This window comes from Amblyomma mixtum, chromosome 10 (genome assembly GCF_055824585.1).
Source record: "Amblyomma mixtum isolate Tamu chromosome 10, ASM5582458v1, whole genome shotgun sequence".
Lineage (NCBI taxonomy): Eukaryota > Metazoa > Arthropoda > Arachnida > Ixodida > Ixodidae > Amblyomma > Amblyomma mixtum.
Window position 1 is genome coordinate 63,069,519 of NC_143021.1, and position 26,032 is coordinate 63,095,550.

The 26,032-nt window shown below is 48.3% G+C and overlaps 1 protein-coding gene across 2 annotated transcripts; it reads right to left on the reverse strand.

The window, feature by feature from the left end:
* Positions 1-13,229: 13,229 nt before the first annotated feature.
* LOC149325944 (uncharacterized) lies at positions 13,230-24,701 on the reverse strand. 2 transcript variants are annotated; one of them, XM_089563527.1, is made up of 7 exons: positions 24,586-24,701; positions 20,869-23,199; positions 20,744-20,785; positions 18,550-18,636; positions 16,600-16,847; positions 14,368-14,482; positions 13,230-13,770 (listed from the first exon to the last, which is right to left on the reverse strand). In XM_089563527.1, the coding sequence occupies exons 2-7, from the start codon at positions 20,975-20,977 to the stop codon at positions 13,319-13,321; spliced, it is 1,053 nt and encodes a 350-aa protein (XP_089419653.1). In that variant the 5' UTR covers positions 20,978-23,199; positions 24,586-24,701; the 3' UTR covers positions 13,230-13,318. The 2 variants fall into 2 exon arrangements, with proteins under 2 accessions (XP_089419653.1, XP_089419652.1); XM_089563526.1 differs by having other exon boundaries at positions 14,323-14,482.
* Between the last annotated feature and the right edge of the window lie 1,331 nt (positions 24,702-26,032).

The following is a 26,032-nucleotide window of genomic DNA, read 5'->3' on the forward strand; positions in this document are numbered from 1 at the left end:
GCCATGCGTACTATGCATTCTTCTACAGACACCATTAGCTCGTCATGCGGTGTGGAATAGTACAAATCTTTTACATCAATGGAGCATGCGGCGAAGTCACTGCTAGAATTGTCATTTAAAAATCTGGCTATATCGTCCTAGGATTTCACCTGAAATGGGTCGTCAATTGTTAGTAGTTATAATTTTGCTTGCAAGAAGACACCAAGAATCTTTTGCCAAGTCCCACCCTCAGAAATTATTGCCCTCAAGGGCCAGCCTGGTTTGTGAGTTTTTACAGTGAAAAACGCGTCCAAGTTAGTTATAAGAAGCAGTGTTTCTTCGAAATAAAAAGCAGTTGTAAGTCAGCGCTTGTCTCTTGTCCCGGTGTTTTGCGCTGTTCCGTCACAAATGAATAACCAACATGCCCAAGCTGCTGTCCTGGCTTACTCCGTAGAGCGTGCCACTTGTTGTCCGACTCAGGAAAGTGACAACAACTGGGGATGGCCCGCTGATCAGCACTGCAGGTGGTAACCTTATTACGCCATCAGGACGCTGCACCGCGAGAGTTACAGTAAATGGGCGAACCTATGCTACAACCTTCCTGGTCATACAGAAATGCTCGCGAGATTTGATTTCGGGAATCGACTTCCTGAATGAACATCGGGCGATCATCGATCTTCGATCTAAGTCGATCAAGCTTTCCACGGACAAAATCATATCTGCAGCGACGACAGCGACTCATCACGTTGCCTTAAACGTCCTCGACGAAGCATTGAACGTACCGCCCCGATCAAGTGTCGTCACCTGCATAGGTACTGGAGACATCGAAACTGCCGAAGGCGTCGTCGAGGGGAAGACGCAGTTGCTCCTGGATCGAGGACTGGGCGTCGCAAGGGGAGTCGCCCAAATCCGGAATGGCCAAGCCCAAGTGCTGCTAACGAACTTCACCGAAGAATACCGGCATCTAAACAAAGGTACGACGATTGCTTTTCTCGACGAACTGGCCGACATCAGAGACATAAATGCCCTACCCGACCAACCCGTAGAACCATCTGACCAAGGCCATCAACCCACGTTTGATATCCACACAGCATTAACCCGGAGCAGACAAGAACAAATACGCAGTCTTCTTCAAAAGGAACAGCGACTGCTTCTCATCAGCATCGAATGTGCGACGAATCGGGCTTGCCAAGCACCGCATTGTCACAGACGAACACGCCCGACCACTGCGACAGAGCCCCTACCGCGTATCGCCGCTAGAACGTAAAGCTATCCGCAAGCAAGTTGAGAAAATGGTTCGTGACGACGCCATCCAGCCATCGAGGAGCCCTTGGGCAGCACCAGTCGTCCTAGCGAAAAGGAAAGACGGCACCCTTCACTTTTGCGTCGCTTTTGCGTCGTCGGCTGGCTGTGACCAAATCAACAGTAAGTTATTAAAAGCACATCATCAACCTCGTCCCACATATTAGAATTAATGTTCACCCAATCTTTGCAATCGGAGGAAGTCCCGGATTATTGGAAAGTTGCCCAAATCGTTCCAGTCTTTAAATAAGGTGACCGCAAATCAGCCTCTAACTACCGTCCTATATCATTCACCAGTATCCCATTCAAACTTCTCGAGCACATTATATCCACGAACCTAATGGCACATCTAGAATCTAACGAGTTCTTTTATCCTCACCAGCACGGGTTTAGGAAATACCTTTCATGCGAAACACAGCTTGCCGAGTTCATACATGACTTATTCGAATCCATGGACAATAACCTTCAAGTAGATGCAATATTCCTCGATTACTCGAAAGCATTTGACCGCGTTCCCCATAACCACTTACTTCAAAAGCTTTCATTGCTAGGAATTCCCGCCAACCTAATCATCTGGATCGGAAATTTTCTTTCAGGACGCAAGCAGTTCACTTCCGCAAACGATAGCCACTCACCCTTCACCAGCGTAACATCAGGGGTCTCTCAATGCGCCGGACTATCACCGCTTCTATTCCTCTTTTATATTAATGATCTCCCTTGTAACATAAAATCTAGTTTACGGCTTCTTGCAGATGATTGCTTCATATACAGAGTTATTGCGGCAACCAACGATTCATCTTTACCTCAAATCGATCTTAACACACTCGCCTCATGGTGTAATAAGTCCCTCCTTTCCTTAAACAATAGCAAGTGCAAATCTATGTCTTTCACGAGAAAACGCACTGTGAATCCACATCAGTACAGCATTGGCTCACTTCTTGTCGACCCCACATTATCCTACAAATATCTCGGCCTCCACCTAACCTCATCAATATCATGGGTAACCCACATTCAAAACATTTGCGCAGAAGCCTCACGCACACTCGGTTACTCACGACGTAACTTGAAGGCCGCATCCCCTGAAATAAAGAAACTAGCATACATGACATTCATTCGCCCGAAATTAGAATATGCGTCATCCATTTGGCATCCATCTCAAGCTTATCTCACCGGCGACCTCGAAGCCGTACAGAACCGTACCCTCCGTTTTATGACATCTTCCTATTCAAGGAAAACCAGCATCACAGCATTGAAACAGTCCGTCTCCATTTCATCGCTCACGTATGCCGCATCATATCTCGCCTCTGTCTTTTCCATCATTTCTATTATCATCCGCGCTCACACCACGCAAAACTAGAACACCCCCATAGGACGTCTAGCCGCTTGAACCATAATCATTGCATCGCTCGCATCAACTGTCGCACATTAGCACTCAGTTCTTTTTTCCCGCACGCAATAGCATTATGGAATGCCCTGCCAAACACCATTGTAGCATGCACTAATGGCAAGTCATTCCGTGAAAAACTAAAGGATCATTTTTCGTGAGAGCAACTTTTCAATTATATTGCCACGCGCCTAACGCGCCGCGCGGCCTCCGCGCTGAGTCGCAGACGACGACGAAGCGGCGGTGGGCTCTCGTGGCGCGCTGTTCTGTTCTGTGTCGTGGAAGCTGGCTCGATAATTAAAAAGAAGGCTCCCGGTCTTGGGTTCTCCCCGACGTCTACCTTCACGGCTCCTCTGGTCGTGACACTGGTGGAGGTGCGGCCGATGCTCCCTACTCCTGAGGACGACTCGACGCGTCCGCCTCTTGTGACCACCCCTGTCCATCGTGCCAGCCGGAGGATCCGCGGCCTGTCCCCCGAGGCCCTTCCTATTGTAAGCGCGCCTTCAACTACCACTCCACTCATGGCGACGCCACTGCCCGCCCTGCCTACGACTGTCCCTGCAGCCAGCCCCACCTATCTCACCCTTCAGACTCCACGCACGCCTAAGCCCTTTCACGGAGACCTGTTTGAAGATGCCGAAGACTGGTTGGCTCACTACGAACGGGTCGCGACCTTTAACTGCTGGGACCACGCTACAAAGCTGCGTAACGTTTACTTCAGCCTTGAAGACTCTGCACGAACGTGGTTCGAAAACCATGAGACTACTTTCTCTACGTGGCCGGACTTTCGACGTCAGCTCCTGAGTACGTACGCCAACAGCGACCGCCGGGAGAGCGCAGAGCGTGCACTGTTCTCTCGAATTCAGCTCCCCAATGAGGGTGTTGCCATGTACGTCGAGGATGTGAAGCGTCTTTGCCATCGCGCCGATCCGGCCATGCCTGAAGAAAAAAAGTTGCGGCACCTGATGCGCGGCGTAAAAGACCAGCTCTTTTCCGGCCTCGTGCGGAACCCGCCCAACACCGTCGCGGAGTTCCTGGCCGACGCCGTGCACATGGAGAAATTGCTTCAGCAAAGACCCCATCAATACGACCGGCAACTGCGCAAGACGTCGACTCTATCAACGTTGGACCGGTTGGACCATGATCCCAGGACGAATCCGGACTCTCTTCGCGAACTCATCCGTTCCGTGGTCCGCGAGGAGCTGCAGCACCTTCAAGCCACCTTTGCCCCTCGCGTCGATTCCGTCACCAGCGTCATCCGCGAGGAAGTCCGACAGGCACTCAGGGCACAAGACGCTGCAGCTGTGCCGGCGCCGCAACCAACCCCATACGATCCCGCGTCGTACCCGACTCCTGTCCAGCCAGTCACGTACGCGGATGTCGTGCGCCGCGCGGCCCCATCTCCTGGGCCTTCGCCTTACACCGCACCATTGGTCGCGGTGCACTCTGCCCAGCCGACTCCTTACTGGGCGGATCGGCGCCAGGCACCGCGGAAGACTGACCTCTGGCGCACTCCGGATCAACGCCCGCTCTGCTACCACTGTGGTGAGGCCGGCCATCTCTACCGGCGGTGCCCCTATCGCGAAATGGGACTACGCGGTTTTTCTGTCGACAGCCCCCGTCCACGCCCTGGAGAGCGCCCTCAAGACATCGCCGAGTATGTCACCCGCCAGCGTAGTTCACCATCTCCTCCGCGCCGCGAGTCGCGATCGCCCTCTCCACGCCGGTCTTCGCCCTCTGGGTCCCGTTTCGCCTCAGGACAACGTGGTTCCTCGAGCCCTCGTCGGGAAAACTAGCTCCGGCGGCCTTTGGAGGCGAGGCCGCCGAACGCCGTTCCGACGCAAAGCTTCCACCGCCGCAGCAACTGAATCGCCCCGACGTCGCACGCCGCATCGCTGCACAGTTTTCCCCGACGCGCCTTTCGTATCGCCGCGATGCCGCAACCCCAGTCGCCGACCCGCTTCCGCCGCCGCACCGACCCAATCGCCCCGACGCCGAACGCCGCATCGCCGAAGAGTTTCCCCCAACGCACCGCTTGAATCGCTCCGACAGCGCAACCCCAGTCGCCGACCAGGTTCCGCCGCCGCACCGACTGAATCCTCCACAACAGCCATCGACGGGCCGCACTGAAGGCAGGGTCTCCTTGGATATCCCTGTTCTCGTCGACACAAAGGAGGTCAGTGCGTTGGTTGATACGGGCGCAGATTACTCTATCCTTAGCGGACGGCTTGCGACGGCCCTGAAAAAAGTGACGACACCCTGGGACGGTCCCGACATACGCACGGCAGGCGGACATCTTGTCGCACCACTCGGCATGTGTGCGGCCCGGGTTACGGTTCGAGGCTGCACATTCGTTGCCACTTTTCTCGTTCTCCGCGAATGTTCTCGTGATGTCATCCTTGGCATCGACTTTCTTCGCGAGCACGGTGCGATCATAGACCTCCCGAACCGCTTGGTGACGTTTTCTACCGCAATGGCCACAGAAGAACCTGCGCACCAGGGTTCTCGGTCCGCCCTGCGAGTCGCCGACGATAACGTTACGGTGCCACCACGTGCCAGCATTCTCGCGAGAGTTACCTGCGACGAGCCACATAGGGGACTCCGGGTTGTCGAGCCTAATGTCTCCCTCGTACTCACTAAGGGGGTTGCGGTGGCACGGGGCCTTGGATCCTTTCATGACGGTTGTACAGAGGTCCTTGTCACCAACTTCTGCAATGAACATCGACATCTGTTCCGTGGCACAGCCATCGCTTACGTCGACCATGTTCAGGAAGTGGCCGAATGCTTTGCTTGTGCGGAGGACACACCTGGAGCTGACGCCGAAGCGGTCATCAGCGTAGACATAAATCCTGGCCTTCCACCCACTGAAAAGAGGCAACTCCAGGACCTCTTGCGGGAGTTTGGTGCGTGTTTCACGTCGTCGTCCAAAGTGCGCCAAACGTCGATAGTTAAACACCGCATTATCACGCATGAAGGAGCCCGACCCATCCATCAGCAGCCCTATCGTGTGTCCCCTCGTGAGCGAGATGCTATTCAAACACAGGTCGAAGAGATGCTCACAGACGGCGTCATCCAACCGTCAAGCAGTCCGTGGTCGTCTCCTGTCGTCCTCGTGAAAAAGAAAGACGGGACACTACGGTTCTGCGTCGACTACAGGAAGCTGAACAGTGTGACCAAGAAAGACGTGTACCCGCTCCCGCGTATCGACGACTCACTCGACCGACTTCGTCAAGCCAAGTACTTCTCTTCGGTCGACCTCAGAAGTGGTTATTGGCAGATAGAAGTTGATGAGAGGGACCGTGAGAAAACCGCCCTCATTACACCGGACGGGCTGTATGAATTTCGCGTCCTCCCATTCGGGCTCTGCTGTGCTCCTGCCACGTTCCAAAGAATGATGGACACCGTTCTCACCGGTTTGAAGTGGCAGACCTGTCTTGTTTATCTTGACGATGTCATCATTTTTTCCGCAACGTTCACGGAACATCTGCACCGCCTCAGGACTGTCCTCAAAGCCGTTCGATCCGCCAACCTCTCCCTCAAACCAGAAAAATGCCACTTTGGGTTCACCGAATTGAAGTTCCTCGGGCACGTCATTAGTGCTGACGGAATCCGCGCTGACCCAGAGAAGCTTGCTGCCGTTGCTGCCTTTCCGGTCCCCTCCCACAAAAAAGCTGTCCGACGTTTTCTGGGCCTGTGCTCCTATTATCGCCGCTTCATTAGAAACTTCGCCCAGCTCGCCAGCCCTCTGACGCTCCTAACCCGTGATGACACGTCATTTTCCTGGGGCAACGAACAACAGAGTGCCTTCGACGAGTTACGACGCCTATTCCAATCACCGCCCATCCTGGCACATTTCGACGAAGATGCCGACACGGAGGTGCACACGGATGCGAGCAACGTCGGTCTTGGCGCCGTTCTAGTTGAGCGGCAAAACGGTGTCGACAAAGTAATTGCCTACGCCAGCCGCGCACTGTCGCGTGCTGAGTTGAACTACTCTACCACGGAAAAAGAATGTTTAGCGGTAGTCTGGGCCGCCGCCAAGTTCCGCCCATACCTCTATGGCAGACCGTTTCGTATCGTCACCGACCACCACTCGCTGTGCTGGCTGAAAAATTTAAAGGACCCTTGCGGCCGCCTAGCACGTTGGGCATTACGCCTGCAGGAATTCGATTTCACCGTCACCTACAAGTCAGGCCGGAAACACACCGACGCTGATACCTTGTCACGTGCTCCCGTCGAACCTCCTCCGCAAGACACCACCGACGATGATAGCTTCCTTGGAGCGGTCAGCACATCTGAGCTCGTTTCCAGACAGCGTGCCGACGCCGAGCTCCGTCTGCTCATGGAACATCTCGAAGGTGGGTGCCCTGAAATACCACGAAACCTAGCTCGTGGACTATCGTCGTTCTGCCTGCGGAGAGGGGTGCTTTATAAAAAGAACTCTACTTCAAGTCCGACAACTTACCTGCTCGTCATACCGTCTGATCTGCGGGATGAAGTCCTCCTTGCCTGCCATGATGAACCGACTTCCGGCCACCTTGGAGTTACCCGCACCTTATCCCGAATCCGGCAGAACTATTACTGGCCCAACCTAACTTCAAGTGTCAAGCATTATGTCCGGACATGCCGGCAATGCCAGCGGCGAAAAAAACCCGCGCTCAAGCCTCCTGGGCTGCTTCAGTGCATCGAGCCGCCACAAATACCATTCGACAAAGTCGGCATGGACCTTCTGGGGCCATTTCCTCTCTCGTCTTCCGGCCACAAGTGGATCGTAGTCGCCACAGACTACTTGACCCGCTACGCTGAAACGAAGGCCCTTGCGCGAGGTACTGCCGCCGAAGTTGCCCACTTCTTTATGCACGACATCGTGCTTAGACACGGCGCCCCATCGGCCATCATTACTGACCGAGGCAAGGCGTTTACAGCCCGAGTCCTACGTGACATCTTAGCGCTTAGCCATACTGCTCATCGACCAACAACATCGGAACGGCTAACGGAACGGCTCAACAAAACATTGGCGGACATGATCTCGATGTACGTCGACGTTGAACACAAAACCTGGGATGAGGTCTTGCCGTACGTCACCTTCGCATATAATACCGCGACGCAGGAAACCACCCAGTTCACCCGGTTCCGTCTCGTGTATGGCAGAGAGGTCCGCATGATGCTAGACGCCATGCTGCCGTACGGCGACGCAGAGCTTCCCCCTGAAGCTGGCCACTTCGTGGAGCAAGCAGAGCAGGCCCGTCAGCTGGCCCGCTTGCACATCAAGGACCAGCTATGCGCCGATGCCCGACACTATAACCTTCGGCACAGGGACGTGCACTACGAGCCGGGCGACCACGTGTGGGTGTGGACACCAGTGCGCCGCAAGGGATTGTGCGAAAAGCTTTTAAACAGGTATTTTGGCCCGTACAAGGTCCTGCGCCGCCTGAACAGCGTCAACTACGAAGTTGTCCCCCATGGAACTGTGGTCGTCGGCCCTCAGCGTCAACGGCCTGAAATCGTGCATGTAGTGCGCTTAAAGCCGTACTTTTCGCGTGACTGAGCGCTGTGTTCACGCTGCTTCGTACCTTTTCCCCTTACCCCACGTGTGAACTTGACTCCCCTGCATGTCATCTAGCGCGCACTGTATAGTTCACCTCACCCCCAGTCCTCCCCTCACTGTACATATCCCATTCCACATCGAGACGATGTTTGCTTTCGCGGGGGGGAATAATGCCACGCGCCTAACGCGCCGCGCGGCCTCCGCGCTGAGTCGAAGACGACGACGAAGCGGCGGTGGGCTCTCGTGGCGCGCTGTTCTGTTCTGTGTCGTGGAAGCTGGCTCGATAATTAAAAAGAAGGCTCCCGGTCTTGGGTTCTCCCCGACGTCTACCTTCACGGCTCCTCTCGTCGTGACAATATGTTGTGCTTGATAGAGACAATTGTCCTTGCTTTTTTATTCCTTAGCCTTTGTTTACTCATGTCTTCATTTTTTTTTCTTTTTACATCTTACATATTGTATAACCGTTTCGGCGCCACTTACCTGCTGTACATTCTTATTCCTTTTTACTGTTATTTTTTTTCTTTCTCTCTAGTGTTCTTGTCTTCCTTGGTACAAACCTTGAGTTTGCTCCCCCCTTATGTAATGCCCTCGGCCTTACAGGAAAAAATAAATGAAATGAAATGACATTACCGCCGCCTGAACAGCATTACGAAGAAGAATGTCTAACCCCTCCCCGCATCGACGACACATTGGATCGGCTATGCAACACTAAGTACTTCTCATCGATGGACCTGAAGAGCGGATACTGGCAAATTGAAGTCGACGAAAGAGATCGCGAGAAGACTAACCCCTGAGGCTAACTAACCCCTGTACAATATGAGGGATCTTGTAACTCTCAACTCGATGCCCCTATAGCTGAGGCTGAGGTTTGGGCAGCTTTACAGCAGCTCAGGACCACTTCAGCACCAGGTGCAGATCAAGTCACCAATAAGGCTCTGAGAAATCTGGATGGCAAGACCGTCGCGGCCTTCACAGAATTCATGAATCAGCATTGGGAAGCTGGCACGCCCCCAGAACAGTGAAAACATGAAAGAATTACCTTTCTACCTAAACCAGGCAAACCGTTAGACCTGCAAAATCTTCGGCCCATATCTCTAACTTCATGTGCGGGCAAGCTCATGGAGCTTGTTGTCCTAAACCGTCTCATCCGACACATGGAAGAGAACATCTACCCCCATACCATGTTTGGTTTCAGATCCCACCTTTCAACACAGGATGTCATGCTACAGATCAAGGAAGACATACTTGATCCTTCGACTCCTCACCTCACCAAAGCACTTCTTGCTTTAGACTTAACCAAAGCATTCGATAATGTGCAGCATTCGGCCATTTTACAAGCTTTGAGCTCCCTGCACGTGGGAGAGCGCACCTATGCATATGTGACCGCTTTCCTTACGGGAAGGACCACGGAGTTCCAAATCGGATCAGTCACATCTCCTACCTTCCCACTAGGCAGCCGTGGCACGCCACAAGGTGCAGTTCTCTCACCATTTTTCTTCAACATCACGCTCATCCCTCTTGCTCATATCTTGTCTAAAAATTCAGGGGGCACTTTGACTGTCTAAAGTGGGTAGAGGCGGAAGCGTTTTCCGCACCACCTTCGCTGTTTCTGTGGCACCGGTGGCGTCACATATAATTGAGTACTAATTACTAAGTGATGACAAATCACTAATTAATGGTTAATTACTGATTAATGCCTGAATACTAATTAACTGCTAATTAATGCCGCTTAAGCTTTGCCTTTAGGAGTGGAACGCGACAGCGCGTTGTAGCGCTGCCAGGGAGTCCACGGAACGCCACCACCCGTTCGGCGCGATGCCTTGCCCTTTGAACGCAACGCTTTTTGAGGAAAGGAAATGGCGCAGTAATTCTCTGTCATCTCGGTGGACACCTGAACCGCACCGTAGAGGAAGGGAGGAAGTGGGAGTGAAAGAAGATAGATAAAGAGGAGCCGTAATGAAGAAAATGAAAATTGTATTTGAGGAAAGGAAATTACGCAGTAACTGTGTCACAAAATTCAGGGGGGCACTTTTTTGACCTAAAATGTGGTCACTGATGTGTGGTTAAGATGTTAAGCTTCGCCCCTAAGAGTGGAACGCGACAGCGTCTTGCAACGCTGCCAAGGAGTCCATAGAACGCCATCGCCCATTCGGTTCTACGCCTCGCTCGTCGGTAAATTGGTTTTTGAGGAAAGGAAATGTATCTGTCTCTCATTTGTCGGTGAACACCTAAACCTCGCCGGAAGGGAATGGAGGAGGATGAGAGTCAGTGAAGACACCGTATTCACTAGACGCGCCTTTGTTCATTCCAAACCATCGAGCTGGCATGGTGGAGTGGATAGCATGCTCGTGTCTCACGCCGAAGACCGGGGTTCGATTCCTGAGCTCGACCAATTTCTTAATCGGTTTTATTTATTTATATGGCCTGACTAGTAAAGATAATTAGGCTAATTGGGTAATTAAGCAATTAACTAAGCTCAGTTCCACTTAATTGGAGCATCACCATACGATCCCTTCAATTGGTTGCATCGTTACTAGCCAAAGTACAATTGGCCCCGTTTGAAATTCGCGCACTGTGACGTCACGACCGTTTCCACCAATTGAAAAGCGTGACATTTTCTGTCGACAACTGCTGCTTACAACGATGAGACATTAAAGGCTTCCGCCTTAAAATCTCCCACCTCTATCACTCCATCTATGCGGAAATATCACCGTCTGGACGAGCACAGGAAACTGCGGTGAAATAGAGGAAACATTACAAAATGCAACAAACGCGGTCCAAAAATATGCACAAAGAATAGGCATTCAATGTTCCCGTGCCAAATAAGAACTCCTTCTAATCAGACCCCGATACCCGGATCCTGATCCGCCACTAATTGTCATCAAATTTGAAGACATTCCAATTCCAATTAAACCCGTCATTAGGGTTTTGGGTATGCTCATCACGAATGACGGCTTCAACACGACCACATTAAATCACTCCGCCGCACTGTCCAGAATACGACTGCGATAATTCGTAGAATTAATAATAAACACCGAGGCGTGAGGGAGGCAGACACCCGACGTCTCGTTCAAGCCTTCTGTATCAGCAAACTCATTTATACTCTTCCCTATCTGTATCTCACTCGAACAGAGGAGAAGCAGATAGATAGAATGATTAGGGGTATATAGAAGGCTGCCCTTCACCTCCCGAATTCAACTCCCACCAGCAAATTCATCAAACTAGGCGTGCATAACACCCTGGCAGAACAAATTGAAGCCCACCTCACGGGGCAATACTAACGCCTATCTCGAACACCTACCGGACAGAATCTCCTCAAAAGACTCAAAATCACCCTCGACGACCAAATTTCGGATCAGCATAACATTTCTCTAGACCTTGCAAAAAATCTTTATATTCCACCTCTGCCTAGAAACACTCATCCTGAGCATGACAAAGATCGTCGCACAGCTCGGGCAACAGCCCTACATAAGCACTACGCTAGGGATCCAACAGTCACATAAGTAGATGCTGCAGAATATTCTACCACCTCAGCCTATGCAATCACGGTACTTAACCGCGATCATAATCCTTGCTCAGCTCTTACTCTCAATCGCGTTCAACATCCTGTCGAGGCTGAAGAAGCAGCTATAGTCCTGGCCATTGCTCAAACAAATGCCAATTACATATTCTCGGATTCTAAATCAGCCATACGAAATTTCGTCAAACTACGGGTTCACACGGCAGAACATCGTGTTCTGAACAGTGTTGTACCACCGAGTCGGCTCATCACACTCATCTGGGTTCCTGCGCATTGCGGACACCCGGGGAACACGGCTGCACACAATCACGCCGAGGACTCGTCGACCGGGCGGTGGACGGCCTCCCCTCGTTCCGCAGTGCTAGGGAACGCATGACGACGTACCATGAAGTCACGCTTCACTACCGGGGTTCCCGACTAGTTTACTCACGTCCCCATAAATCGCTAAATAAGGCCGAGCAAGTTGTTTGGCGACAGATTCGACAGACACTTTTCCGAACCCTTACCTGTATTCACTCATGCACCCAGGTGACTATCATCCGTCCTGCAAATTATGCCAACACCCTAAGGCCGATGTTCAGCACAAACTTAGGGCTTGCCCTAAACTGCACCTGCTCCTTTTCTGAGACTCGACGACCAGGAGAGATGGGAAGCCGTGCTGCACAGTCGGAGGTTCAGCTCCGGATGGTGACCTGGGCCACAGAGGTCGCCAGGGCCCATGGGCTCCTGGCCACCTAGCGCGACCGCGAGGGCCCATCTGTTCCTGCAACCCTCTTATCCTTATCCCCACCCTCACTGCCTACCTTTTAAGGGTTGCTTAATAAAAGTTTTTCCTCCTCCTCCTTGCTGATCCATACACTATGCAACCGTAACCTAAAACAGAACGTACAACAGAGCGATAAATCTGTAGAAGGCATACCCGATCACAACCCCAGTGTTTACGTGAAAAGACTTTCAGTATGTTGAGCGATGGCGACGCTTTCTTTTTCAGCGCGTTTATGTGAGGCTGGAAAGTAAGTTTTTTGTAGAAAGTGATGCCTAGCAATTTGTGTTCCTTTTAAAGGTAGGTCGGTTTGGTTTAGGTGCAATGTGGGATTGGTATGCAAGCCTCGTTTGAGTGAGAAAAGTATGGCCACTGCCCAAGCAGCACACCAACAATGGACCGACGCTGGCATAATGCTGGTCAAAACCGGCTCGAAAGTCGTACCGACGTCGGCATTGGGGCAAAAAGTTACTTTTTCCAACCTTGGCCTGATGTTCGGACCAACACTGAACCGACATTCATGCCACTATCAGACCACTGTTCAGCCGCTCTACCAACACTGAACCGACATTCATGCCACTCTCAGACCACTATTCAGCCGCTCTACCAACACTGAACCGACATTCATGCCACTCTCAGACCACTGTTCAGCCGCTCTACCAACACTGAACCGACATTCATGCCGCTATTGTACCCACTTTCAGCCGCTCTACCAACACCGGCTTGACATACCACAATTAGGCCACTGTTCAGCCTTTCTGCTAACGCTTGCCCGAAGTTTATGCCATTGCATTTCCAGTTCAGCGAATATTCACATTCCAGTTAATGTTCGCATTGGGAAAGCCATGGGTTTTGGCATTGCAAAGCTGCAATCATCTCTTCTATACACATGCACAACAAAATGAGGCAACGAAAGAATCCAACTGAGAAACTATTTATTAAATAATTAGGCACCGTGGCTGGGGACGCGCGGTTGCGCGAGTCCTGCGAGGCAGCGAGGGCCGCGCAGGAGGCGGGACCTTGGGAAGGAGCCAGGGCCGCGCGGGAGGAGGATTTCTGGGAGGTGGGGGCCGCTTGGGGAAGGGAGGGCACTGTGCTGGGGGCTGAAGCACAGGGGCTCGCAGTGGTTGCCAGGCCGGCAGCGGTACTTGGCAGAAACGCTTCGGCAAAACGCCTTTTGCGTCCGCCGCCACGGTCCACCGAACCTGGCAACCACTTCCTAATAAACCCCTGCGCTTCCACCACATCCGCCCCCGTCTTCTCACAGATGGCATCTGCATAAGATAAGCGTTCATTTTAGGCCAGCAGAAAAAGTTTGCTCGTTAACAGAAATCAAGATTATTTCAGCAACAGAGAAAACAGAAAAGGCCACAAGTACATGTTAACTCAAAGTGCGTGCCAAAATGAAAGGACTACAGTATCCAAATACAACTTGAGGAGAAAATCCACCTGAAAGCTCTTCTAACCAACTGTATAAAGCTGCTGCGACATCACGGTCGACCACTTTGCACTACTAACATATGGGAGCACAAATGGCTGGCAGATACAAGGCACGACTACGATCCATGACAAGAGATGGATGTGACTGATGGGAGGGCTTTCTTTGAAAGGCATCTGCTGACTCATATATCTTCAGATGCACATGGAAGAAAACTGCAGATGACTACCCCCATAAAAACAGTAACAAAATATTCACCTGTAATGAAAAAGAAAACTGGTAAAGTATCAACTGAAAAGAAGAAAAGAAAACAAAGCGCAGCAGAACCTGGTGCATGTTCTTCCACTCATCTTCTAAAATTCAGTTAAAAGCTACTGCAACAACATACCTGTTGCCACCTTGCATAACTTCAGGGCAATAAATGACCACTTGCCCTTGCGGCCATGGAGGCTGTACATCCTCTGTACAGCCACCCCCATGATGGCGGTCATTATGTTGGAGCCCACCTCCCTCAGGCCCTTGCCCCCCAGGCGGACCAGCTGCATTCGCTGAAAAGAAACACCACAGGTGCACAAGCTATTAGGCACAAACATCAATTATAATTTCATTTAGTTTAGCAGAATCGAATAGCTAAGACAATTGTGTGACTACCTGTCAACAGCCCATGCGAGTACCTACAATCATAATGCATAATTTCTGTATGATACAATAGCTTGACTAGTTGCTACCAGCAGAAAGCACCACCACCAATATGGACATTCTTTTTTTTCCCAGTTTACTAAGAGCAGGGAAACTTTAGCGATTAAGCAAAGGTGGCCAACTCCTACCCATTATGCTTTGCATCTTGGACATTATTATATTATAACTATAATGCTTTTTTCAGATATCTATGTGCTGGATGTGTTTTCTCTGCACAGCCGTTACGCTAAAATTGATTTGGTTTGTAGAACTTAAAGTTCCAAAGTGACTCAGGCTATGATGAGGGACACCATAGTGGAGGGCTCCGGAAGTTTCGACCACGTGGGGTCTTTAACATGCGCCACTGACATCACACTGCACACGGGCGCCTTGCTTTTCGCCTCCATGGAAAACTGGCCATCACGGCTCGGTTTGAACCCGAGTCTTTGGGTTCAGCAGTCGAGTGCCCTAACCACTGAGCCACCATGGCGGGGCTCACTACCCTGAAATTGAGCAGTCTAATTAATGCTATACAAAGGGCGCTTATTTAAATCCCCAAGCACCTGAGTAAAGCTGCGTGCTTAGCAACCACATTTAATTAAACGATGTTGCTTGTTTTTGGCAGCAGATTAAGTAATGAAATGTGCATAATGTGAGCAAAAGACAGGGAAGAGGTGGGTTAAAGCTGCCCCATTATTTGGGAAACCTAGCCGAAATTAAAGACGCACTGAGAGAGGACCAACTTCCAGCTGTGTTCACAGCAGTTCATGCAACAGTATATTAACCGAAAGCTCAGCTTCCTGTAAAACAGACCTTACAACATCCTTAATGTTAGCTACAAAGTCCACTGCTGAACTAAATTAAAACAGCACAACAATAAATGACAAATGTAAGGAAAATGAGGGGCTCGTTATGAGACACATACGAAGAAAGGCAGCCACAGGCAACAAAAGCATAGGGAATTTTTTTTTTGCTGTTGATCGATGTAAAACAATAATGTAATCACAGAAATATTTGACTGAGAAAAAAAATTTGTTGGAACCAAGTCTGTTATGCAACGACCGGCCACCGGCAGAGCTCTGGAAAACTACATCGAATGACATTGAGTGACACCATCTGAGAGCAACTGCCCCAAAAAAGCCTGTGACTGCACCGCCAAATACCAAGCTACTACAAGATGTGATAGGTGCAATGCTTCGCACAGAACCAGCATCAGTAGCTTGGTTTGCTGTTTAGCGCTCCTTCTCGCCTAAACGCTCTGATCTGATGCGACAGCAGTCTCGCAGGTGGCATTTTCTTTGCATTGCGTGGCTGAAACATGATGTGACAACTGGCACTTGCCGTAAGCAATATTGCGAGCGCCACATGTTCAGCACTGCTACTGAGCCCAACAAATTGATAGGAGCCAAAGAGCAGATAAAGAGAGTCCCCTAACAGCTGTCCCGACACGTGATGCAGTTTTTGCAAGCTCTGCTACCGGCTGGGCATTGCGTACCACTTTTGCTTCGAACAGTAAATCTCACCACACAAGGAATCGACAGGGCGTTCCAGTGAACACTCTCAAAAATTCCTAAAGAAGCGCAAGTTCGATATGGGAAAACAATTTTTTTTTTGGAGGAACGATCTCTCAGCAGTGGTGGACATAATTTACTGCATAACTGTGCGTGTGTACCTGCAAATATTTCTTCTATTTTGAACTCCCTATTCTTAGGAATTCCTGAAAATGTTCACTGAAACAGCCAGTGTGTATATCAGCAAGCAACTTTCATGAACAAGACATTTACATTAACAAAACACACTGTGACAGCACACTCCAGCACAACAGTAGGAATTATATCTATGAAGAGCATGTTATTCACAGAGCACAGCATGCAAATACTCTTGGAGCTCAAGATTTCTTCACAAACCTCGGAATTACATTATGCATGCAATTCGTTAGTAGGCATTCATTTTTTCCAGACACGAATTATCAGAAACATTAAATCACCAGTCCAGCAGCCACGCTGTCGTCCTGGACGGCAGCTTCCACAGTGTCCAACTCCTCGGGGGAGAATGCGGGCAGTGCAAGGGTGGGAGGCGGTGGCGAGGGGGACACTGGCCGAGTCCTCTGCTCCAGCTGCCGGTCCGACCGCAGCAGCACGTGATCCTCCAGCCTTTGTAACCGCTGCATTAAGTCGCGCTGCTGCTGTCGGACCTCCAGCACCAGGCACATCAGCTTCAGCAGGGTAGCTGAAACTGAAGCAATCAACAATTTCAGTGAGAGCAGGGTTAACCTGGGCGCAATAATATCATTTGCGTACTGAGGTACAATAAAGAACAGTATGAGGCTAACAGTAGGCAGCAACACACTCTGTACTATGCTCCTAAACTTCCCCCAGTTTTTATCCTCCAGGACACTTCTAATTCTTGTTCTATTCCTTGCTAGCCTAATTTAAATGCCATAAATGTCACCATGCACTGACAAACACCTAGGTGAAATGGAGCTGCTCTATGTGTGATAGCTAGCACAGAACCTGCAGCCTTGTTGTGTAAAGGACTTCTCAGTCTATGAGCTTCGCCAATTTTTACATTGCTTCATGGGCATTTCCACTGCTATTGCACCATGGCAGAGATGGCAGCAGTTAGTCGCAAATGGATTCTTCCAGTGTCATGAGAAGCATGTGCTAATAGAAGCGAGAAAGCAGAGCAGGCCTGTGCCCTTAATATAGCATTGCACCATTTGGAAAGTATTGCTCACGGCAAAACCCACATTGGCCAAAATGCTGGAGGTAGACATCTGTTCTAACTGCAAGTGCTGGCAGGGATCAATGCATTAAAACTGCAACAAAGATAGCCCTTATGGAATTATAGCCCTTAGCTGACAAGCGAAATGCAACAAAGAGGTGGACCAAATGTTTCTTGCTAGGCACAGGAGGTCCCAAACCGTTGAGAAATAAAACAAGGTCACATTTATCTCTTACCACGCATCCATTTTCTGCAGGCAAGACAAGACTAGGAGCCAGCTGATGTGCTCCACAAGGCAGTTAGGCTGTTCAGTTCTTTCCTAAGCAAGAGGTCCTCCTTCAGAGCATGCCACTATTATTGGCTGCTTATCTCCTTCAGCACCCTTTATGGGAGCTTTGTGATAGCGCAATTAATTTTTTTTCAGCACATTTCGCTGCATCCAAGGCACTGCATTGACTTCCAACCAGTAAACTTTTAAAATACTTTGAAAGACAATGAAAAATTACAATATGGGCCTTGCTGACCAACCGCGACCAAGCGACCAAATTATGCTGGTAAGGAAACAAATGCACAGAACATGGGACTACTGTGTAGAGTGCAATTCGTAGGAGTGGCTTCCTGGTGGTGATGTAGGCCGAGAGAGACAACAGAAATGCCAGGATCCAAAAGAACCCAACAAAAGCACAACATACAGCTCTTGGGAAGGGCACACAACAACCACTCCACTATGAATCACAAGAGGAGAAAGCAATGGAAGTACTAGGTTGTAAATTCCAGTACCACTTCAGTTCAATACAATGGTTTTTGAGAAATACATGTGATGATTTTCAGAGTGACCCCTTTCAAAGCACATAGTTTGAAACTAGAAATGTGCTCCTAGCACCGTTTCAAGAGCCACTGAGGAGAACTCCGTGCAAATATCTTCCTGAATAAGTATATTCTCTAGGTCTTTCTGGGCCTGTTGACTGCTGCTCGGCAGCAGCAGGTACAATGAGAAATTTAAAATTTGCTCTGTTTTTCTTTAAGGCAAAGCAGATCTAGCTTCTATATTTTGTTGTGTCACTTGATACTAGACAAAATAGGAGTGTAATTAAAAGAAAGGAACACAGTGAAAAGACGGGACAAGCAGCATTTGTTCTGTCCTCTCACTGTGTCCCCATGTTTGGCTTGCATTTCTCTTTTTGCACAAAAGTAAACAAAGTGAAAATCTCACCATCAACAGTCCCAGCTGTCGACCCCTCCAGCTTGCTGGGTGGCGCACTGTTTTCGTTCACGCTCTCCCCAGCGTGATTCAGTGGGGCTGGAGATGAACATGCGTCATTGATGGCAATCCAGGAAGTACAGAACACACTACTGTGTACAACCACAATGTCACATTTCTATCCTAATTGAATGCAGAAATGCTACTTCAGGATATTTTTGGAGAAGGGACAGAACAGTTGCATGGCCAGGCTGTTTTTCATACAGGTGATCTTTTTAAAACACAATAGACACAAAATTACGAAGTTCAGAAACAAATTCCTGGTTATATAGAGATGCCCCCCAGGCAATAGTAACACTTCCTTTGGCCGAAAAGATATTTTAATTTGGTTTCAATCACAGGCTGTACAAAGACTTCATAATTCAAAACCCATCAAAACCGACACCTCCACGACAAGTAGTTGACGTGACAAACAATGTCACATCATGCAGATACCTATGACACATAAAAGAACGTTGTGATCCGACTGCGGCGGCGCGTTTCGATGGAGGCGAAACGCAAGAGGTGCCCGTGTGCTGTGCGATGTCAGTGCACGTTAAAGATCCCCAGTCGGCTGAAATTATCCCAGGGCGCTACGGCACCTCCTTCTTCCTTTCTTCTCACACTCCCTCCTTTATCCCTTCTCTTATGAATGTCCACCGAAATGCGAGAGAATTACTGCACCACTTTCTTTCCTGAAAAATCAGTTTTCAATTTTTTAAATATGTGTCTATAGTACTTCAATAATTACATTTCTCATGCACCAGCATGGTGCATTGGTACCGTATTTTCCGGTGTATAAGACGCGGCTTTTTTCAAAAATCTTGCTGGTGCGTCCTATACAAGGGTGCGTCTTATATGCGAATTTTTCGTTTTTTTTTAGAGTGTTCAGAAATTACTCAGGTTCATGTTCAAGCCTTTTTTACCGAAAAAATATCACTAGCAATGAAGCGGTTGTAACACGGTTAATACTTCAATACGGGGACCACCGTGCGCAACTTTTTTTAGGTGAACTTTATCATGAAACGACGGGGATGACGACTTCCGGGATCACAAACACACCACCGTTTCGGAAGCCCCAAGCAAAAGTAATGTGAAATGCCAAAAGATGACGACAATCACGCTTCTCGCCATTGTCAAGACAAGCCAGGACAAGCCGGCGTTCTTTTTTCAGCCACCCTTTGCCACTTTGTTTGCTCCATGTACGTAGTGCGAAGAGAATATTTCAGTCGCGTTGCCACCAGAAATGGGTGAACTTTTTGATAGCGCATCCGAAGGTGAAGACTTCCAAGGTTTTAAGTAGAAATAAAATGTTCTTATGGACATGTGGGAGAGTTTTTTTTGTTTTTCTTTCTTTTTTTCCAAAACGTGGGCAGGAATGGCGCGAGTGTTGCCTTTTTCGACCACTTAGCGTTGCTTAAGAATTTCTCACAAGTACGGTGAATTTCGTGATGGTCGCGCAAGCGTGTTTAATTGATCCTCACTAGCCCAACTGGGAAAACTGGGGTGCGTCTTATATAGCAACTTTTTCAATTACAGCCTGCATATATGGCGGGTGCGTCTTATACACTGGAAAATACGGTACATTTAAGGACACAAAAGAAACTGTCATGGCGAAACCAAACACAGAGAGCAGAATATATGTCATGTGAATAGAAACCTGTTCGCAGTACTGTTAACGTGGGTAAGAGAGTTTGCCACGAAATGGTTACTGGCAGAATCACTGCTGATCTGAGAGCATGGCAAATGTAAAAAGCTGATGCCAAGTCTGAGCACGTTCCATTTCTCTGCAAGTGCAATTAGCTACGGTGGAGTTTTTTTCCCAGATTTTGCAAGCATACTACCATAAATCCCCAATCAAAACTAACACAATGTCGACCTTACATTAAATAGAAATGAGAAATGGTGTTTTAGTTTTAAGGCGGTTAACATCCAAAGGCGACTCAGGCTATGAGGGACGCCGTAGTGAAGGGCTGCGGAAATTTCGACCACCTGGGGTTCTCCAACGTGCACTGACATCGCACAGCACACGGGCCTCTAGAATTTCGCCTCCATCAAAATTCGACCGCCTTGGCCGGGATCGTACCCGCGTCTTTCGGGTCAGCAGCCGAGCGCCGTAACCACTGAGCCACCGCGGCGGCTTAACAAATGAGAATTCATGTCTTACGTGGTGACGGCAGCTGTACAACATCGTTGTGGCCCTCATTTCCTAAAACAGAATTGCACATGAACGTCTTGTTGAGTATGCAAAATAATTTCTCATCAATAAAGAAATATGAGAATTTCAATTACCAGAAACTGCCGAGCTTTCTAGGGCTGAAGTGAACTCGTAGCGCCGCACCTTTTTTTCGGCGCTCTTGTAGGATCCTGCAAACATTCTCAATATCTCGACAAAAACCATGTCATCTCCAAGCAACAGTACGGATTTCAAAAAAACAAAACAACTGAGGCCGCCTTACTGGAAATCAAAGAAAAGCTAATTGAAAACATAGAAAATAAACTGCTAACAGTTGGCATATTCCTTGATATGAGGAAAGCGTTTGACTCGGTTAACAATAAGATATTGCTTGAAAAAATGCATTGTTATGGAATACGCGGTGTTCCTTTAACCTTATTTGCTAGCTACCTTGACAACCGATCTCAAACAACTATCATTAACGGTATTTCATCTGGGATCGGTCAGATTGTGTCTGGTGCGCCACAGGGCTCCGTTCTAGGACCAACGTTGTTCTTATTATATATTAATGATATCGTCAACCTTCATCCAGCAGACAACATTATAATCTATGCAGACGATACTAACGTATTTTTTTCAGGGCAAGATAGTAATATTTTGCAAGCAGCCTCCAATAGTTGGTTATCCCAATTGTCTGTTTGGTTAAAATCAAATAGGTTAGAACTTAATGTCAGGAAAACAAAGTACATACTGTTTAGAGCCAAAAATAAGGAAGTTCCGAACAACTTCCAAATTCACTTCGAGCAAGCTCCTATAACTCGTGTCAGCTCTACAATGTTCCTTGGAGTCATTTTTGAAGAACATTTACTCTGGACAGATCGTGTAAACTACGTTTGCACTAAAATGGCTCGCTCTGTTGGTATCCTAAATAAATTTCGCACAATACTGCCTCGAAAATTCAAACTACAAATTTATTTCTCTCTAGTCTTTTCGCATGTACAATATTGTTTGTTGATCTGGGGAACGACTACCTCAACCAATTTTGTGAAAGTACTTACTTTACAAAAAAGAGCTGTACGAGCGATTGATAACTTACATTACAGTGAGAGCACGGGTCCTTCCTTCCTCAACCATAGACTGCTAACCATCACGGCCGCTTACCACAAGAAGCTTGCTGTTTATATCAGAAACCTTATGAAAGGAAACTGGCAGACTTTCGAGAGCACATATTTAATTGCCCAAACAGCATACAGTCTTAGGCACCCTCAATACCATGCACCAAAATCTCGTACAAACTATGGGTTCCAAAAACTAACTCACATAATTCCTCATAATTAAACACGTATCCATACTTAACAGAATTGTCGCTACAAAATATGTCCGAGGGCTGCTTTGCTGACTTGATGCCCGTTCAGCTGCCTGTATAGCAACACTCAGGCCAACAGACTATCAGTTTGAAAGCCTGTGAAACACTCATGTGGCAGAGGCATTGTTTTATTTACAATTAAAAGTGTGATTCTGGTTTCTAGGATTTAACAGCTTTAAGCTATGAAGAATGACGTAGCGGAAGACTCCAGATTAATTTAGACCACATGGGGTTGTTTAACATGCACTGATATTACAGAGCACAAGCGCATTCTGCACTGCTCCATTTCACCACAGACAGGATGTAACCTGGGCCCTCGGCTCAGCAGCATGGACCACTCAGCTACTGCGACAGGCTAACAATTCAAACTGAACTAAATGTAAACAGCTGGATGAGTTGGTTCTGAATTTGCATTATGAAACACTGTCTCAGTGCACAACAAAAATGGATGAGGAAAGAGCACACAACGCAAAGCATCAATTGATGTCTGGCATTTGTATTGTGTGCTCTTTCCTTGTCTGTGCTTTTTGTGTGCCAAAAAATGTTTCATAATGCAAAAAAAAAATTACCATACTAAACCTTTCTGTACTAAATATTATTAAGCATACTGAGTGCAGCACTAATTCTGGGAACTACAGGTCTTCAAAAACAAGGCACTAATGAGTTTCAGATGTAGTTCATCAGCTTACAAGTGCAATAGCTAACAGTTCATTCTGCTCCTCTTTTTGACAGCTGGCTAAGCGGTGGCTATCAACATGACTTCTTAGTCGTAATTTAGCCATGCAGAGGTGCAGACTCACAGAATCTAGCAAAGAGGCCTTTACAATCGCTGATGAAGCTACCATCAATATGTCTACAATAAGACTACTTATGGCAAGTGGTAACGACGACCACTGGGCAACGCATCCACTCCCCTCCGAGAGCTGGCTCGGCCTCAGCTTTTGCGAGCCGCGTCACCTCCGAGCTCCTGGCCACAGGCCAGTAGCACTCTTCTTTTGTCTCTGTGAGCCATCCAACAGGAATGACTGCAAGGCAGTCGTCCTCAAGAGGAAACTTCACCACAGCGAATGGTTTTGACATGCTGCACAGAGGAAACACAACAAAAGATTAATGGGCAAACAAGGATTTTTACCAGACACTCTCTGTGCCATTCTCTACTGGCACTTGCCTGTTTGGGTGCCGAAAACTTCACACTACCATGACAACTGACAGGTACTCTTACAACCATCTCGTTCTACTTCGCAACGCACTTCTGAACATTCATGAGTTGAGAGTTACAAGTGTCACGAGCGCCTGCTATTTGGGACTTATTTAAACAAAATTTCTGTGCCTGCTGTCATGTGAAACAAATAACAGCCAGCAATAGTGGCGTGCAACTTCACTGCATTGAACATCAAACTGAGTGCAGTCTACCAGGAGCATAGTGATGAAAAAAGAAACCAGTAAAACGCAGGATTGACCAAATGAGGAAGAGAGAAAACAAGCGCGTTCAATTAGCGAGCTCGAAACTAGCACTCGCTATATGTAGAGTCACACTGATCTAGACTTTGTAATACAAGGCTCTGAGTAGCGGGAAGGGACACACATAAATAAAAAGTACTCTCAATTTTTTTTCTGTAACCGATCACTGGCAGGAGCAGCATTACTTCTGGCAGTACAGAAGAATTGTGTTCATTCATCCTGTTCTTGTCACATTTCTCTCATCGCACGGAGACTCGCAACGCAACAATGTCAACACTGCCATGGAAGCATTTGTCAATCAAGCACAAGGCATGCAGGCTGCGACTCTATGACGTCTGACATGCATGCCTGAACCAAGCGATTAGCCTCACAAAAGCAAAAATTGGCGATGAAAAACACTCAACTGCATCGCACGTGGCAACTGGTTGGTCATGGGGGGCGCCGCAGAGAACGGCTCCGGAAATTTCGACCACCTGGGGTTCTTTAGAGTGCACCGATATCGCGCACAGTACACGGGCCTCTAGAATTTCGCCTCCATCGAAATTCGACCGCCGCAGCCGGGATCGAACCCGCGTATTTCGAGTCAGCAGCCGAGCGCCGTAACCACGTGACGACTGTCATTGCGATCATGATCATAATATCTATACACGTACATAAATGTACGATGTGCCGAGAAACAAACCCTCTCAGAAGCAATGCGCCAACAAGATTTGCCGGGATAGTGCGTTCACCCTGATGAAGGAACACACAAACACACACATTTAGAAGCGCTTCCCTTCGTGTACGTGTGTGTTACTTCATATTACCCCAACCCTTACACGCAGTTACACCTTGCAATGCGCCGCTGAGTTAATCAAAAGACAACTGCTGACAGATGCCTACAGACAAGTTAGATAAAGGGGCGACACACGAGGCGTGCTCATTGTCCTCACTCTTGACAAGTTCACAAGTAAATATTAGCTGACAACTAACATGAAAGGGAAAAAAGGAAAGAATGTACACTTACGCAAGCAGTGCCTCCTGGTTCCCCTCGGTGACTCACGCGTGCCGCCACCAAACTTCAAAAAGCTTGAAGAAATAAAAATTCACAAGAGCGCTTTGCTGCCAAACGTCCAAACTAAATGACCACAAGCTATGGATTGGGATTGGCTTGGAACGTACGTGGGAGCGAGAGCGGATGCCTACGTTTATGCGTAGAGCGGTGTTTAGTTCCGAAAAATTTCTTTGAAGCTTAGTGTTGACAACACCGCCAAGAATAATTTTTATCAATTTTTTACACTTCAGTTTATTAATGAGCAAAAGATCTTATTTTACGCGACAGCTAAGATGAAATGGCATGGCTACTTTTGACTACTTTCAGCTCAAGTTTTGGCTCCTTTTAAAATGTTCCCAACGGCAACCCTGCCCGCGAGTCATGCCGCGAGTGCTCGCGCTTGTTTTTCTTTTGTGGTGTGGAGGTGTTGGTCGTACTGCCTGTCTGCTGTCCCTTTGTGCGGCTGTTGCGGTCCTCGTCTTTCACCGCAAAGCTTCTGCATTTCGCCATGAATGCAAAGCAACGCAAGTACCGTATCGTTGAAAAAGAATACCGTGAGATCTTGCAAGATCTCGGTATTTCACAACGGCCGGTCGCATCTACGTCTTCAAGCTTGGATCAAGGCGGCAGGAAACGATCGCACTCCGAAACATCAGTCGACGTACGCACCCCCCAACTCTTGCTACCGTCCGAAGCAACCACGCGACGCAGAAGCGAAGTGCGCGCTGAAGACGCGTGATTGAAATCTATGACCGTAATCAATATGAAGACGATTAACCGATAGCGATTAATACGTCCCTATCGAAAAATCTCGTATATATGTGTCATATGTGTCTGGTTCATACGAGATTATGGAATATCTCGTATGATTATGGAATATCTCGTATGTGTCTGGTTTGCAATTTTTGGGAAAGGAAAGGGAAGGGCTGGGGTGGAATTATAAGGCAATTAACAATAAAATAGCTTCCATTGAAGTTAGTAAACTAAAGAAAGTAAAAAAAAAATTCGGACGCGAAAAAAAAACCTACGCGCCGTTCCGGATTCGAACCACCGACCTAGAGATCTACAGCTCACTACACTACCCACTACTACACCACTGCTGGCATGGCAAAAACTGCTTTACATTTCGATGACAAGACTTATGCTATGCTTCCCACTACTTTAGAATTCGACGGTTAGGTGCGAGGACAAATGTTTATTTTTAAGGTATAAGGAGCTGAACTACAGCCGATTGCACTTCCACTGATATTGTGGATCTTGATGTGCTCTGTGATAAGCACTGAAAGATCTGATATTTGTATGTATTTTAATTTTCACAGCGCCTGCACCATTGATCGTAGTACTCTCATTGCGCACATATTGTTAACTACAGTCGGAGCTCTTGCATGAAAATACCTGGCGTTATTAGATCAACTAAGCC

What these genes read in the sequence shown, in the direction of transcription:
- LOC149325944 (XM_089563526.1), bottom strand. Translation starts at nt 20,977, where the DNA reads ATGGTTTTTGTCGAGATATTGAGAATGTTTGCAGGATCCTACAAGAGC. An exon ending in AGAAAGCTCGGCAGTTTCTG is followed by an intron (nt 20,786 to 20,868) that starts GTAATTGAAATT and finishes ATTCTGTTTTAG; the next exon opens with GAAATGAGGGCCACAACGAT. An exon ending in GACAGCTGGGACTGTTGATG is followed by an intron (nt 16,848 to 18,549) that starts GTGAGATTTTCA and finishes TGATTGCTTCAG; the next exon opens with TTTCAGCTACCCTGCTGAAG.